The sequence below is a fragment of the Athene cunicularia genome, assembly GCF_003259725.1.
Source record: "Athene cunicularia isolate RWA chromosome 23 unlocalized genomic scaffold, athCun1 chr23_part1, whole genome shotgun sequence".
NCBI classification, from domain to species: Eukaryota; Metazoa; Chordata; class Aves; order Strigiformes; family Strigidae; genus Athene; species Athene cunicularia.
This window is the reverse complement of record NW_020799130.1, coordinates 2,947,614-2,963,461: the sequence shown is the minus strand read 5'-3', so window position 1 is coordinate 2,963,461 and position 15,848 is coordinate 2,947,614. Positions and strand designations below refer to the sequence as shown.

At 58.9% G+C, this 15,848-nt stretch overlaps 1 protein-coding gene across 1 annotated transcript; it reads right to left on the bottom strand.

Moving 5' to 3' along the window:
* Positions 1-6,206: 6,206 nt before the first annotated feature.
* MFSD2A (major facilitator superfamily domain containing 2A) lies at positions 6,207-15,319 on the bottom strand. Its single transcript, XM_026863390.1, has 12 exons — positions 15,197-15,319; positions 11,637-11,760; positions 11,430-11,508; positions 10,678-10,850; positions 10,475-10,565; positions 9,755-9,876; positions 9,346-9,429; positions 8,378-8,461; positions 7,930-8,042; positions 7,575-7,718; positions 7,221-7,397; positions 6,207-6,859 (listed from the first exon to the last, which is right to left on the bottom strand). Exons 1-12 carry the CDS (start codon positions 15,253-15,255, stop codon positions 6,802-6,804), a joined length of 1,308 nt encoding a protein of 435 aa, XP_026719191.1. The 5' UTR covers positions 15,256-15,319; the 3' UTR covers positions 6,207-6,801.
* Between the last annotated feature and the right edge of the window lie 529 nt (positions 15,320-15,848).

Here is a 15,848-nt window from a genome sequence, read left to right as displayed (position 1 = left end):
CCCAGGGAGGGCCGGGGGCTGGTGGTCCGGGATCCTTGAGGTGCCCCAGGTCCCCGCAGAGGGTCTGGGGGGGGGCTGAGAGCCCAGCGGGGCCGTCGGGACACCCCCAGGGCAAGTCTGGGGGAGGGCTGCAGGAGGGGATGTTGGGGTCTTCGGGACATCTGAGACCCCCTGAGAGGGCTTGAGGGCGGTTTGGGGTGCTGGGAGGAGACGGGACCCCCGAGAGAAGGGTTGGGCTGGGAGTTGGGGTCCTAGAGGTGTGGCTGGGGGCCGTGCCCTGGGCCCCTGGGGTGGGGTTAGGTGGGATGAGCCCCCCGTGGGGAGGGGGATCGGCTCAGACTTGCAGAGTCAGGGCTTGGCTGGGGCGCAGGGTGGCCTGTGCTGGGGCTAGGAGGGGGTGGAAGGGGCACATCGGGTCTTCGCAAATGGTATCTGCCTGCGCTGGGGGCAGCTGAGGTCAAGACCCCTCCAAGCTCCATCCGGTGGGTACAGGATGGGAGAAAGTTCCCTCTGGAGAACTGCTGACCATCGAAAAAAGCTACACCCTCTCCTCAGGGTAAATCCTGGGGGGCTCTGTGCCAGGGGTGGTTGTCATTGCTGACTGTGTGCAGCAACGATAGTTTTACTTCTGGTGTGTGCGGGCTCACCCCAAACATCAAACAACTCCTGCAAGGCTCCTGTGCTTCCCTGGGTACGGAGGCCTTTGGAGCCCTGTGCTCACAGAACCTCTTTGATCCGAGGATCTTGAAGCACTTGGCAGAAGGGATATAAATATTGTTGTCCCGGCTTTGTTGCTGGAGAGACCGAGACCAGGACAGTCAGGGGAAACGTAACTCGGGACTCAGGAAGAGGTCCCTGGAGGCTACATGGGATTGTTCCCACAGAAGGCTCTGCTGTTTGCTTTCACCATTAGGGCAGGGCTTGCTCTGAAAAGGTGTTTGCTGCCGTGGTCAGAGAAAGGGCAGCAGTTGTCCCTGCCTGCCGTGAGGGACTGGGGTTCTGCTCTGTGTTTTTGGGTCCCAGCAGCCCTGGGGAGGGAGCTGAAGCCGCCCTCGGAGCTGGGGGTCTGTGCAGACAAACAGACAGAGCATCCGTCCCGGCGAGGGCTGGGACGCGTTGGCAGGATGGGAAGGAGGAGAAAGCCCAGCGAGGTTGGGTGACTTTCTCACCGCTTCCTGCCCTCTGCTCCGCTACCATAGATGGTCACATCTGCCGCCGCGCAGGGGGGAAGCGGGGCCTGTCCGCCGCCGAGCTCCCGAGCGGAGATCCGGGCGCTCTCTGGGGATCCCAGGCGGGAGTGGGGCCAAGCCTGGAATGGGCCGAGGGCTGTGAGTGGGATCACCGGGAGCGTGGCTCTGCTGACATCTAGTGAGGTTGTCATCTCTGGCTTCACGCTCCCTGCGAGCTGGGGAGGCGTTCAGAACCCCCGGGAGGGTTTGGTTTTGCGGAGCAGCCAGTGGAGAGGAGTTGTGTGTCTTCTTGGTGAAGATGCAGCTCACTACTGGCCCCCCTCCCCTCTGTGCAGCCCCCCCCCAGCTCCCAGCTGCTGCCCTGCCAAAGCACACGCAGCCAAGCAGGACCCGCACCGCTGCCCTCGCATCGTCCTTCCCAGCTAGGCTGAAGCCTATAGAGGAGACAAGCAGCTCCCTGCAGTCACTGATGCTGTTTGTGTGGTTTTCTGGGGTTTTGTGCCTCATTTTCCACCCTGCTAACACCTGATGTGCCTCTTGTAGCTGTCTCCATCATGATCAGACACCTTAGGATCAACTGACATGATGCAAAATAGAAAATAAGGTACAACCAGCTCTTTTCTTTAGGTTTTATAGCATCCTAAAATGGTCACAGCAATGAAGCACTAGCCCTGTCCTGTCTCACTGGCGCTGGGGGGGACCAGTAATCCTTGGGGGCAGCACAGGCAGGAGCTGTCCTCCTGAGCTGCATCCGTGAGGAGGAAGTGAGACCGGGGAGAGGAACTAGAAATAACTTGAGAACGGGGAAGAGGAAGACCATAGCTCGCTGGGGATATCGCAACCCAGGCCCAGGCCGGTGTGTTTGCTTCTGGGGTGGGTCCAGTCACCTGAATATGGCTCCTAAAGGAACAAAGATCAAGTTCCTGGTAAGGCTGGGTCATGGAAGACCTGCCGGTTTACAGGAAGACTATAAACCAGGTCAATGCTCTGTGGGGGATCCCAGTGACCCTAAACCATGCCAGCCTGTGGCCATCACTGTCCTGTCTCCAGGGAAAAGCTTACAGCTTCCGCGTGCTGCTGCCAGCTGGTTGGTGCCTCGTGCCCCTTTCCTCCACAGGAATATTTGCTTCTTTTTTTAGCCATGAAATGTCTAAAATGCCTTTGTGTCCCCTAGACAGCGCCCTTTGACTTCTTGCAGCCAAATGAGAGCACTTGTCCCTGCTCTGTTGTGGTGTGAGGAGGGCACTTGTTGAAGATCCAGCCCAGGTCCTTGTGGTGCTCCGCAGCCTCCGACTCCTCTGCAGGAACAAACAGAATCCTGGCAGGGGCTAAGGCTGCTTTCAGAGCTCCTCGAGACATTTTTGGTTAAGGCTGAGCCTGAGTGCCGCCTGGCATGCAACGTTTCATTTCCCAGCAAAGCTTCTACCCTGGAAAAAGGGAGTTTCTTGGAATCAGGAAACCACCTCACTGCCCCAGTAGTTTCTGGCCACATACTGTAACACCTTGGCTGCTTACACCCTTGGCAACAGTGGTTTTGTAAACCATTAACTAAAGCCCACCAAAATAGGTCGGTGCCCTCAGTCTCTGTTTGCAGACAAAGTGAGTGACCTCAGACGGGTGACACAGACAAGATGACCCCTGGGAGACAGCTGAATGCCTCTGTCCTGCACCCCTTGGGCTGCACAGCTGGCCTGGGTTAACTCTGCCTTCCCCAGCTGGTGACAGATCCCAGCACACCTGGGGATCAGCGTGCCAGGGCGGTGGACCTGCTCACCCTGACCCACAGCACCGGCAATCCTGCTTCTCCCCAGAGCTTCCCAGGCCAAGCTAATTTCCAGCTGGATCTGCTCCCTGATCCAGCCCCTCTGGAGACTGTATCAGCACAGCAGGGTGGCTGTGCTGTCAGGCTCCCCTTTCCACGGGAGCCTGTGCTTGGTTCAGCTTGAGGCATCTGGGAAACCAGCCCAGGGTGATTTCTGCTGCAGCGTGGGGCACGCAGGTCCCTCCAGCCCCGGGGACGAAGGAAAACCTGTTTGAATGTTTCATACATCTCTCCTGCTGCAAGATAAACCCAAGGATCTTTGCCCTTTCCCTGAGGATAAGGAGGGGAGTTTAGTCCTCACCCTCTGCAAGGAGAGACTTTTCACACTTCCACTTATCCCCTGTAGGGTATATAGATGCAGTGTGGCTGCTCTCACCTCGGGGACTGCCCCTCCACCCGCTCCTGCTGCCTCCCACTGCCTCCGCCAGGAAGGGATCTGCATCTTGGCAAAGTCACCTTCGGTGACACACAAAGGTTGTAAGCCCAATTTTGCGGGTTCATGTGCTGCCTTTTGGAGGCTACGACTGACGTCGGCTTGGTTTTGTCCCCTCTGCAGTCACCTCCTCAAAGGAGTGTTCTGTGGTTGGGGTGAAGGTCTGTCTGTGCCCCATCACCTCCCAGCCCCCTCTCCACCTTCCTCCTGGCACATCCATTCCTGATGACACGTCACTGGCTCACCTGGGTGCTGCCCTGTGGTGTGGCCAGGGCAGCATCCTCCTGAACTGCCCCTTTGAGAGCTCTGTGCTGCACAAGAGGCAGAGCTGCCCACCCGTCCAGGCTCAGCCACGTGCACTGGGAGCTGGCACTTGCAGGTTTCCCCAGGGCTCAAGGGGAGCCTTAGCACCTTGGCTCCGGAGGCCCTGGGAAGGGTTTTGGGTGCACTAATGTACTGTAATGTGTGTCAGTGGAGAGGGGTGCCCACAGCAGCCTGCCTTCCCTGCGGAGCAAGCCCTGGGTGCTGGGATGTGGGCCTGCACCCCTGACAAGCTCTTTCGAGCCCCACCGCTCCCCCCTGCACCTTCACAGATGCACAGTGAAAGGCTCCTCCTTTTGTGAGCAAAAGGGACCAGCCATCCTGGTTCCCCAAGCAGAACAGAAACCCTCTGCTCTCTTCCAGCCTGGGCAGCAGCTCCCCCCAAGTTCAGGGGAATGCTCCCCAAGCCCCTAGCCCCAGCTGGCCTGTTAAAGCCCATCAGCTGGGACTCGGAGCTGATTCCCAGCACACACATATGGTTTCTGGGCAGCACAGCCCCAGCCCATATGCTGCTGCAGGCATCAGCTCAGCAGGTGCTGAGCACACAGCTGACACCCCGCATTTTCCATGTTCTGGCTTTGATTTCACAGGGCCAACGCTGCCTGTACATCAGCCCCGACGCGTGGCTCACCCGGCGTGCGGAGGAGGCAGCAGCCATGTAACTCCAGCTCTGCAGGGAGGTGCCTCCCAGATGCCTGGGTGCATTTGCTTCATCATCATCAAGGTTAGTGTAGATTAAGCTGTAGCACAGCTGCTGCTTGAGGCCAGCTGTAGGTGCAAGGCAGCATCTCCCCGTGCATTTCTGGCCAGGCAGACTTCCCCTGTCAGAGAAGATTTCTTCATGCTTGGAGTGAAAGCCCTCTGCAATCACAACTGAAGCAAGACACGGCCTCTGCTTCAAGGCTGGAGTTTTGCCTGGGGCTCAGTGCTATCACCTCCCATGGTCATTCCCCCCCCATCTATTTTCTTAAAAGCCTCAAATAGAAGAGGTGTGCTCAGCTAGGAATGTCCAGACCCTGGTTCAGGCTCAGTATAGTTTTAGTCTCTTGAGCCCATTGCAAAAGACCTGAACAGAGAAAAAAAAAAAAAAAAAAAAAAGGCAAAGAATAACATGTCCCCGATTTCTGTTGAAACTCTGAAAAGAAAAACTCACAGCAGTCTTTCAAATCTCTGGAGACAGCAGGGCTGCCCACACCCCTCGGAGGCAGCCAGGTCATAGCAGTGGCCAGGATGACTCCTCACAAACCCGGCCAGGAGCAGGGCAGAGGTCAGTACATTTGTGACAATCTCCAGCTCTGTGCTTGGCTGGAGCGCTGCTGCCCTCCTCCTCCTCCTCTTGCAGACAGTGCACATGGCACCTACCTGCCCTGCCACTGGGGCTTCAGAGAGCCCTGGCTTTGTTCCCCTTTTGTCCAGTCCTTGTTCCTCTGCTGCAAGCTCCATCCCTGGGAGAGCAGGGGGCACCCAGGCCCTGGTTAAAGCTGCCTCTTGCCCTCTGCTCAGCACAAAGCCAGCTCCCAGGCTCCGTACATCGTCCCTTTTGCTTCTTTCCATCACCCACACCGTGGTGGCAGAGTGGGGCCCAGTTAAGCATTCCCAGCCATGGTCTAATCCCTCTGTCTATTTTTAAAACCCCACCCTCATTCCAGTTCTTTGTACCCCAACGTGGAACAAAGGATGAACCATCCTTCCTCTGAGCCCCCCTGTGCAGAGGGGCCACTCTCAACTCAGACACTGACCCCACACATCTCTTGGTGTGACAAATGGGCTTAACAAAAGTGCAGTGGCCATGGGGACAGAGCAGCAGAGCTAGCTCAGTCCCCTCACAGCAAGCATTTGCCCCAGCTGTATGGGTGGCTGCTTCATCTCTGGTGCATCCTCCCTGCACTCACTCCAGCCGCTTTTCCCCTCTGCATTACCCTTGCTGCCGCAGGAGCGTGGTGCTCCTGTGGAACGCGGAGGGCAGGGCTCTCCCTATTTCTGCTGTGGAGAGGGGAATGTGAGAGCAAGGTATAAATATCCATGAAGATTAGCGCTTGCACAGCACTCTGCCCTGGGAGAAAGTGTTGAGTGTCACCCACAGCCCGCATTCCCTTTCTCTCCGCTCCCCAGCTGCCTCTCCTGTTTCCAGCCCTGGGTTCACAATCTCCACAGGCAGCACTTTGATTTCATTCTTCCCTCCACCCCCGTTCCCTCTTGAAAGAGAGAAAATAATAGAGCCTTTGTTGGGTTGCTGCGGTGCAGGCACCGAACAAGGAGCCACACGGGGGTAAGGGGCTGCCGGGCACAGCCGCCTGCCTGGATTACAGCATTCCTGTGCCTTCGGCTCAGGGGAAGTCAATCCTGCACCCTGTGGTGTGTAAAGGGACCTTGGGCTTGCTGACATCCACAAAAAAAAAAAGCAGCCAAAAAAAAAAAAATTCCTCCATATCCACACTGCTAACTTTGCCCACTTTTATGTAAATTAATATTAATAGGTCCTCAAGTTCAGTTTCTGTAATATATACAAATAGGAAATAGTTTCGTATTTACATCATTAAGTTAATTAGCTCTATAAAAAAAAGAACAGCTTTCCAAATTAGTGTCGTATGTACAGACAGCAGAGGTGAGCTCACGTCCTTGGCGCGGTCACATTGACAGTGTAATGTACACTAACCATCACCCCGGGTCCCCCAGGCCACCGGCCCCGTGTGGGCCGGGCACGGACGGGCAACGGGCACGATTTTTCCGAGCAAAAGGATCCCGCTTCGGGCTTTTCTGCTCTCCGGGACCCGGCAAGGAATAGTGCTTGTTTCTCGTGCAGCACACAAGTACCACAGGGTCAATTTGTGTAATGTACACTACCAGCGCTCTGTGGATCCCGTGGAAGGCACAAGACCAGCACAGATCTCGTGTTGGAGTCGGTGGCTGCTCTGCACGGCTTCTCCCAGGCGCTCCTTGGCGGTGCACACCTACAGCGGCGCGAGGCTGCTCCGGCCTCGGCGGGGCCGAGTCCTCCGGAGAGCCCCGGTGTGAGCGGAGGGACCCAGCCCGGGTCACACGATGCTGGCCAGTTCTGTGTTGTCCGACTCCGAGCTGCTGTTGCTCTCCTCCCTGGGGGAAAAGGGTTGCGGAGGAGGCATGGAGTAAGGCCAGCCTCTGAGCAAATCTCTGCCGTGGAGCAGAGGAGGCTCTGAAGGGCTCAAGAGGGACGGCACCGCCTTGCGCAGTTCCCAAACGAGTTTTCTTTAGCAACCGGGGCAGATTCCTGTTCATCTCAAGCACTTCACGCCATTTCTTCGGAAGTCGGGATTGGCAAAACAAGCCAAGCCTTCCCTCACCCCACCACCCACAGGTCCAAGAATCCTCCAAGACAAGTCACAGGGTGTCCCAACCTGTCTGGGCCTGATCCTGCCCCCACACACCCCATTGGCGCGCTGTGCTCACTACCTCCGTAGCACAAACTGACACTCACCTTAAGTCCTGCAGGGCTTTCTTGTTTTTCTTCCTCTTCTCCTCGTCGATGGGGTACAGCTTGAACAGGAGCAGGCCCAGCAGGATCAGCCCCACGGGCACAGCAGACACCAGCATCTTCAGGGTGAAGTGCACCTCGCTGGGCTGGGAGCAGCCCCGGGTCTGGTACCCTGCAAAGCTGCAGACAGAAAGGGACCTTCAGGCAAAGGAAACAGTTTGTAGGAGGCGAACCTGACCTTGCAAGGAGAGGTTTGGAGCCACAACTGAACTTACACATCCCCCACCTCCCTCCCAGCCCTGGATGCAGTCTTGCCTCCCTCCCTCCCTGCCCCTCGGTTCCCATGCAAGAACTCACTCTAAGCTGAGTGTGGAGATGCCCAGGGACACCCCAGAGGTAAACTTGGTGAAGAAGACATAGAAGGAGAAGAAAATGGCTTCATGGCCATGGGAGTCAGGGTGCTGCAGCTTGAAGTCATCTATGACATCCGGGAGCATGGACCTGTGCAGACAGCAGGATGGTGAACACTAGGACTGAGCCAACAAAGCATTTCCTCTCCCTGCTGAGAGGATTTCCCTCCGAGTGCCTCATCTTGGGCTGAAAACATTGCAAAAAACCCTCCCAAGGATTTCTAACCACTCCAGCAGGCCCTGGAAGTACCTTGCCCAGCTCTCAGGGTGCAGTGCTGCGGGCACCAGGACCTCACACTCACCAGGGCAGGAGGAAGGCGGCCGCGACGCTGATCCCAGCTGCAACAGCCACGATGTAGGTGACGATGAGGTTACTGTCCAGGACAGCCACCAGGATGAGGAAGGGGATGGCAGACTGGACAGGGAACAGAAACCAGGATGGCGTCAGCAGTGCCTGACCCAGACTCCTTGGCCTTTCCCCTTCCCTCCCCTCTGTGCCAGCCCTCTGACTGCAGGGATGGCCGGGGAAGCAGTGGTGCAGCCTTCCTCCCAGAGCCCCACCGCAGGCATTTCTGCTGGCCTGGGCCACATCCACGACAGCACAAACAGCAGGATGAGGGACAGGCACCAAGTCACCATTAGCAGCAGCCCCTGTCCAGCTCTGGGCCCTCTGAGGGCCATAGCTCTGCTCAGCCCACATGGGAAACACCATCCTCAGGTGCACCTCTGTGCTCGAGGGGACCCACTCACCGAGATGCCCACGTAGACAGCTGTCTTCTTCCCAAAGCGAGTAAGGAACCACTGCCAGAGGGGAATGGTCAAGGTGGCCGAGAGCTATGGGAAAAGAAGGGGATTGTGGTATCACATGCTGGCCACGCTCTTCTCTGGGGGAAAAGCTCTTCCCAACAAGGAGCGGCTCCATCACGTTTCCAGCTTTTTCCAGCAGCTGATTTCCACATGCTCCGAGCTGGCACACAGCCACACTGTCTGCTCCTGCCTTCACCCATCCCTCGCCTGCCTCTGCTCCCAGGAAGGAGAGCTTGCAATTAGAGCGGGCGTGTGGGGCCACCTCCTCTCCCGGTGCGGAGCACCCTGGCACCCAGCACCGCTGTCCTCAGGGCACCCGGCCGGTGCCAGCACACCTGCCCAAACAGAGCGAGGGCCCGACTCAGTCCTCGCTGCTGGGAAGGGACTTGATCTTGTCAGTGATTCCTGCACACAGCATGGCCAAGAGCCAGGCTTCTGTGAGGACCTTGGCACCTTGGACCTTCCCACCCCATTGAACAGGGAGGGTGGGAAGAGCTCCCAGGGATAAGGCAAGCTGGAAAGGGCTCCCAAGGAGCAGGTTTGCTCCATCTTCCTGCAGTAAACACTGAGATCATTTTCTCAAGGCAGGGGGAAGGGAGATAAATGGCAGGATTTGGACAAAAGGCCCCCACGGCTCCTGGTCTCCCCCGTCTCTGGCCGCCTTCACAGGAGAACAAAGGCCTCGCTGTTCCTGCCAACCCGCCTGGCCTTTACAGGACATTTGGCATCTCTTTCTCCCTCCCCTCCTCCCAGGGGACCTTCAGTCACTGTCCCCACGGCAGACCATTGCAGCCCCACGGCCTCCCTCCCCTCAGCCCGTGCCAGGTCCCAGGGAGAACCCACAGCATCCCACAGCCTGACTCCCACCACAGCCCCAGCCCCGAGGGGCTCCAGGGCAGGGCCGTACGCACCATGATGGCCAGGAGGATGTTCTGGAACTCGTTGCGGAAGCCCAGGGTGTAGGTGCAGAAGAGGGCGAAGTTACCTTCCAGCAGCTGCGGAGGAAGCAGGCAGCGGTTAGGTGGGGACTGGCACCCCAGCCACCCCGGAGGGATGCTCTCCTCCTCACAAGGCTGCACCCAAAGCACAAGCAGGGGAAGAAAGCGGCCATTCACCGACCCATCCGCTGACCCACCCGAGGGCACAAGGCCACATCCTTCCTCTCTGCCTGGGGCAGCTCCAGTTCATTGAGCTGACATCTCACATGCTCCCAGCCCACGGGGATCCTACTTGGGCCCTACGCTGCTCATCCCCCAACCTTCCCCAAGCTGTGCTGCTGCTGTTCCCTCTCCCCAACCCTTCAAGCCCGGCTGTGCTTACCATGAAGGCCAGCGAGGTGAAGAGGAAGCCGGCAATGAGCTTGATATAGGCCCCGTGGTTCATCACCAGCTTCAGCCCCTGGAAGAAGGAGACAGGCTCATCCGACTGGAGCTCAGAGGACTCTGGGGAGCAGAGCAAATCAGCCCATCGTTAGACCCACTGAAACAGCACCCTTGGGTGCAAGGGGGGCAGTGCCTCATGCCTGCTGCTGAGCACCCTGCCCAAGGCCCTGCCCACCCACAGCATCCCCCCGCAGGGGAGTCAGGGACTCACACAGGGGTCCCTCAGCCCCACGGAGGGGAGAAGATTCGCCCAGGATAAGCAGAGCTGGTTGTAAAGCAGAGGGAGGGAAGGGCAGAAGCTACTGGACTTTGGATATCACCTCACCCTGGGATGCCCTAACTGGCACCAGCAACCTTGGCCAGGCAAAAGCTTCGCCAGATAACCTTTATCTCTGACAGTGCAGAGCAGAGAGCTACGTCCTCAGGACTGTGCTCTAACGTACCCGGGAGATGCTCTGGCCTCCTGCCCACAGCGCTGCCCTTCTGCAGCGCCTTCCCCAGCCCCCCACAGCCAGACCTCAGCTCTACCTGCCCCTCTCCTCTGGGGCTTGACCCACAACTGAGGGACTGAAAGCTCAGCCAGACTCCCAGGGAGCCCCTGGCAGGAGCCACAGCGTTCCCATGAGTTCGGAGCGTTCCAGCATGTCTCAAGCCTCACCTCTCTTCTCCCGCACGCCCACCGACAGGATCACGGCGCAGAGGATGTAGAGTCCCCCGATGACCCCCGCAGCGATCATGTAGGCATTTCTCTGTGCAAGAGAAGGGGGAGCAGTGAGGGAAGGGGCTCGTCCCAGAAGCCAGCCCAGTCGAAAAGGCAAGGAGAGTATGGCAAGGGCTGCCAGCAGGTCCCCCCCAGCTTACAGTGTCTGTGAGCGACCCGGTGTCGCGGGTCATGTTTAGCTCCTCCATGGCCACCGAGGAGTTGGTCTTGCCGATGAAGAGGGGGCTCTCAATGCACGGAGTAACCACCTTGCCCACGATCTGGCCCTGGATGGCAGTGCCCAGCACGGTGCCCAGCACTTCTACTGTCATACCTGGAGGGAGAAACCAGCAGGACTGAGCACCGCCCTTCAAAACCTTGCAAAACCCTTCTCTGCAGCAGAGCTTTCCCAGCGGCAATTCTTTGTGCTTCACCAGGAGAAATAAGCCAGCCCAGCTCTCCTACAGTTCCCTCCAAATCGCCAAGTGATAAAGCCGTGGGGAAGGAGAGTGTCTGCCGGGGAAATCGAGGCAGGGAGAGAGGCCACGACTTGGTGACGCTGCTCCCACTGCTGTATGACAGAGCAGAAGGAAAGACCCAGAAGCTCGGATCCCCCATCATCTGCTCCAGGCAGGTGGCTGTAACAGGGACCACCTCCCCCACCAGCCTAGCTCTTGCCAGACTAGGTAAGGATGTCTGCTGGAGGAGCTGGGGAAGAGGAACAGGAAGAGCTTAACCAGCTGCAACTCAAGCCCTGAATGATGTTCATCACACACCATCCTTGGGGCGGGACCAAATGAGCCCTTCCAGCAAGGCATGTGGAGGAGGATCATCCCCCAGTGAGAGCTGCACCAAAGGAGCTGAGCGCCAGCTCCCCCCAGCCATGGTGAGGAAGGGAAGGAAATATTCTTACGGTAGGCAGTGGCTGAGTCCCGCTCGCTCTGCTCCCTGCTGATGAACATGGTCAGCGCCGAGTAGGGCACGTGGAAGCACTGCAACAGCACGAGGACAATTACCTCAGGGATGGTGGGAACCTCTGCGTAGTTCAGCAAGGGGAAGGCAGGATTTGTCCTCTTCATCCCTCACCCACCGGCCCTGGTGCGTGCAGAGCCCAACTCACCGTCACAAGGGTCTGGAAGATGCAGTAGAAGACAAGGTACCACATCACTTGGCCTCTGGAGATGTCCGGCACAAACCAGATGAGGAAGTAGGAGATGACAGCAAATGGGGTGGAGAAGATGATCCTTTGGGAAGACACAGTGTCAGCCTTGCAAGCACACAGCGCCTGGGTAACCCCACCAGCCCGGCTCTCCCCACTGCCACACACCCAGTGGGGTTCAGGCATCTGATTTTGGGGGGGTCCTGAGCTGCCCCAGAGTGGCCCACCCTGCTCCAGCACTCGGACAGGAGGTGGCTGCCACAGGGGCGATTCAGACCAGGCTGAAAGCACCAGCTCAGGTCTCGCAGGGTGGGAAGAAGAGCTTTATTTGTAAAAACAGACATCCCTGCTTGGATGGAAGAGATTGATTTGCTCCTGCCTTTGGCTTTCACCCCTAACCCCGACCTCTCCCCCAGGCAGCACCGCTGTGTGTTCAGCGGGATGTAATCACCTCCCTCGTCCCGGCAAGGGCTGAGGAGCAGCCAGGCAGCACAGCCCTGCAGCCAAATGCCTCTCACCAGCTTGGCTTTGCTGTCAGCTCCCCCCCCAGCCCCAAGCCCTGGTCTCGGGGTCACCTCCGTTCCGCTGGCAGGGATGGGGCAAACCACCAGCCAGCAGCAGGCTGGCTCTTTCTTCCACCCCTGCTCAGCTTCCCGGAGCTGTGGGCAAAGGGACATGGGATGCAAAACACAACAGAGGATGGGAAGGGATTGCTCAAGTGCTGGCAGCTGTCCCAGCAGGACGGGCCAACGAGGGTGATCACAGCGAGAAGCCACTCAGAGCATCTCCCTGCTTCATCCAGCACATCTCATAACCCTTGTCCTGCTGCATCCCAGACAGGGAACAGCCCTACCCTGCGCCGGCAGCTCGGGGACACCACAAGCACCCAGACCCCCCCATCACTTGGGAGGGCACGGAAGGAATTCCTCTTCCTGGAGGGAAGCAAGCCAGGTGTCGAGGTTGCATCCACATCTGTTTAGGAGACGGATTTTGCCTGGGGATTTACAAGCACCCCCCGTGCTCCACAAACTAGAGGACAGAGGCCGCATCCTGAAATGAAGCCAGCAGAACCGGACACGGGACAGAGCCACGCAGGGTCAGGGCTGGCCCTCCGCCGCTCCGCTGCCAGGGTACAGCCAGATCTTTCCGCCTGGGCTGACGTACGGGACGCAAAGTTTAAATTTAAAGTTGCGGGGGGAAGTCAGAGAGCGAGAAACTGAATCACCATGGATGGAGAGCCGGCAGAGGCATTGCACAGGACCCAACACATGCACATTTTTCCAAGCGCACGTCACCCCGGCGGGGGGAGGAAAGGGGCGAGCCAGCCCCAGCCACTCCTCTCCCGCACGCTTATCGCCACACACATACGTGGAGCCAAGGGAAATTTTGAATGAGTCACAAGCGCGCAGTGAGAACCACGTCACGCTTGCCATGGGCGCCAGCGTGTGTGCGTTGGGCGTGCCCCCCCCCCCCGGGTCCACCCCAGCACTGGGACCTGGGTGCTGAGCCTTGGCCAGCAGCTCCTGGCAGCGGTAGACAAGTGACTGCGAGTTACCCCTGACCGAGGCAGAGGTGATTAAGACGCTTGGAGGAGGCCGCCGCCGTGACGCGCTCACCCGCTCATTGGCCACGGCGCGATGGTGTGTTCCTTTGTGCCACGGCTCGCACACCCCTTCCCGGCCCGGCAGTTAACCGTTTGCAAACGGCTGCTGCCCCGGAGAAGGAAGGTCAAAGCCAGAGCTCTTCAGTGACCAACACATCAACAAAAAGTTTAGTCACGGGAAAGTCTGGAGTGGTCAAGGAAACGGGGAACTGCTCAGGGCTGGGGACAGAGCAGGGTCCCCAAAGCCAAGGGAGAGGAGGCAGCAGCCTGTGGATGAGGTGCTGGGACAAAACGTGCCAAAATTGTTTCAGTATGAAAGAACTGAAAGGGAGAGAGGTCATTGCCCCCGGGGAAGGTCTCCTCTCCCTTCCAAAGAGCCAGAGCAGCCCTGAGCTTTGAGCTAGAGCAGCCGGCAGCCGGCTGGGGCTTGGCCTCACAGATCAGACCCTTCAGAGCCTGGCAGAAACTTCAGACAATAGTCTCACACCCAGGGGGGTTACACAGGGTCACCTCATGGGTGCCGAAGGTTGGGGTCAGGCAGCAGCCTCGGAGATCGCCCTGCAGCTCCTGCCTTTGCACACAGGGAAACTGAGGCAGCAGCAAGCAGCTCTGCAGCCACACCAGGCTGTGCAGCCCCACTGCGGCTAACAAACCCCAAGTTTGGGAGCTTTAAACTCAGCTCAACTCCATCCGAACTGGACTCAACAGTTTGCCCTTGAGCCATGTACAATAGCAGCAAGCTCCACACAGCCGGCTGCCCGGGCACTGCTGAGGGGCCCAGCACAAGTTAAAATCTCCGGCTAATTTTAACGAAGCAGGAGCCGTTTGGAGGAATGCAGCCACTCCATTCCCACCCCCTGTCTCGAGGACGAGAAGTTCAGGAGAGCGGAGCGGCGGCGGCCATCCGAGCACGCGTGGCTCCCCTGCACAGCCCTGCCCGGGCGGCTCCGCGCAGGCAGCCCGGCTCTAATCTCCAGACCCCAGACCCTGCCACACGTGTGGCTGCAGAGAAACTATTTCAGGCCACGTGTGGAGCCTGGCTTTAACAACAGCCAACTGCCGCTGCCCAGAGCTATTCCAGGGAAGCCCAGAAACAGAGGGTATAATCTGCAGGGGAAAGGACCGCGTCCCTCTAACTCCACTTCCCTCGTTGCTGCGTTGTATTTCAGCAATCCCGCAGGCACCCAGGACATGGGTTATTTTAGCAAAGGACACGCAGCTATGTCCACACTTAGGCATTATCACCCTGCAACGCTCCATGTCCCGCACAGGGGCAGGTTTTACAGATGTCCCGAGTCTGCCCTGGGTGCAGGCAGGAGCCTTTTGGGGCTTTGCAAACCCCTTCCCATCCACTCCAACTCCCTTCCGCACCCCTTCACACGGCACCCCGCTCCCAAGGGCAGCAGAAGAGCCCACGCACAGACACCCAGATCCATGACAGCTCTTTTCCTGTCAGAAGAGCATCCTCGTGACCGTCAGCCGGCACCCCACCGCCGTGCGTCGACCGCTCACACCCCCAGCTCTCCTCCCTCTGGGTGTGAGGCCACCTGCTCTGCTGGCAGCGTGGCCCGGCCACTGGCCAGGGCTCAGCGACCGCCACGGAAACAAAGTCCAACATCGGAGCGTGGCACTGGGGCAGCTCTCAGGGAGGCTGGAGCTGCTGCGGGCGCAGGGACACAGAGGAAAGCCGGGTCCAGCTCATACAGGCACGACTTAGGCTCAGAGTAACAGGCGCAGACTTGAAGCCGCAGCTTTTGGCAGCACCTTGGGCTTTTTGGGACACTTGGCATCTCACCCTGATGAGATAGGGCGTCAGTATGTCCTGTCCTGCAAACCTCATGCCAAGGGACACCCAAGGCTGACCAGAAGCGCTGTGACACATCAGGCAGGGATGCGGGGTGCTACAGGCGGCTCTTACCAGGGCATCAGGCGGCCGAAGCGGGTCCATGACGTTTTGCTGATGAAGAAGCCCACCATGGGGTCTGTGATGGCATCCCAGGCTCGCCCCACAAACAGGATGATGGAGGCATAGAAAGGGTCCAGCTGCAGGAACAAGGTCTCACGTGAGGGAACGCAAACCCCCGTGCCCCCGGCTGCCCTTCCCGAGCTCCCCAAAGCCCTTCCCAACCCCACCGGCATTTGGGAGCAGGGGACATGTCCCTCGGCCTCTCCCCCTCGTACAGTGGGATTTGAGGCACGGTCCCTCCCACGCCAAACTCCTGCCGTTTCGGCACAGATCACCCCAAAACCCACCCCACGGCCAGCACGAGGCCGCTCCGCGGGTGCTTCTCCTCGTGGCTTCGCTCCCTTTTTCACACCGACCCGGAACGCTGCGGCTCCGTGGGACGGATCCTACATCCCACAGGACCGACACCACGAACCCGTGTCACCGCCTGGGGAACCCCGAATCCACGCCTGGAGCCAGCCCGGTGGAAACCCCCAGCCCGCGACTCCGGGGTGACCGAGTCGTCCCCCCCCAATCTCCCCAGCGGGGGCCGGGGCACTGCCAAGCCCCGGGCAAAGCGGCACCGGGGGCTCCGGCCCCCCCATCGCTCCAGCCCCGGGCCCGG

Coding starts and splice junctions, on each gene's coding strand:
- MFSD2A (XM_026863390.1), bottom strand. CDS start 15,255: ATGGTGGGCTTCTTCATCAGCAAAACGTCATGGACCCGCTTCGGCCGC. Junction 7,719..7,929: donor GCCGCCTTCCTCCTGCCCTG/GTGAGTGTGAGG, acceptor CTGTCTGCACAG/GTCCATGCTCCCGGATGTCA. Junction 7,398..7,574: donor ATCTCCACACTCAGCTTAGA/GTGAGTTCTTGC, acceptor TTCTGTCTGCAG/CTTTGCAGGGTACCAGACCC.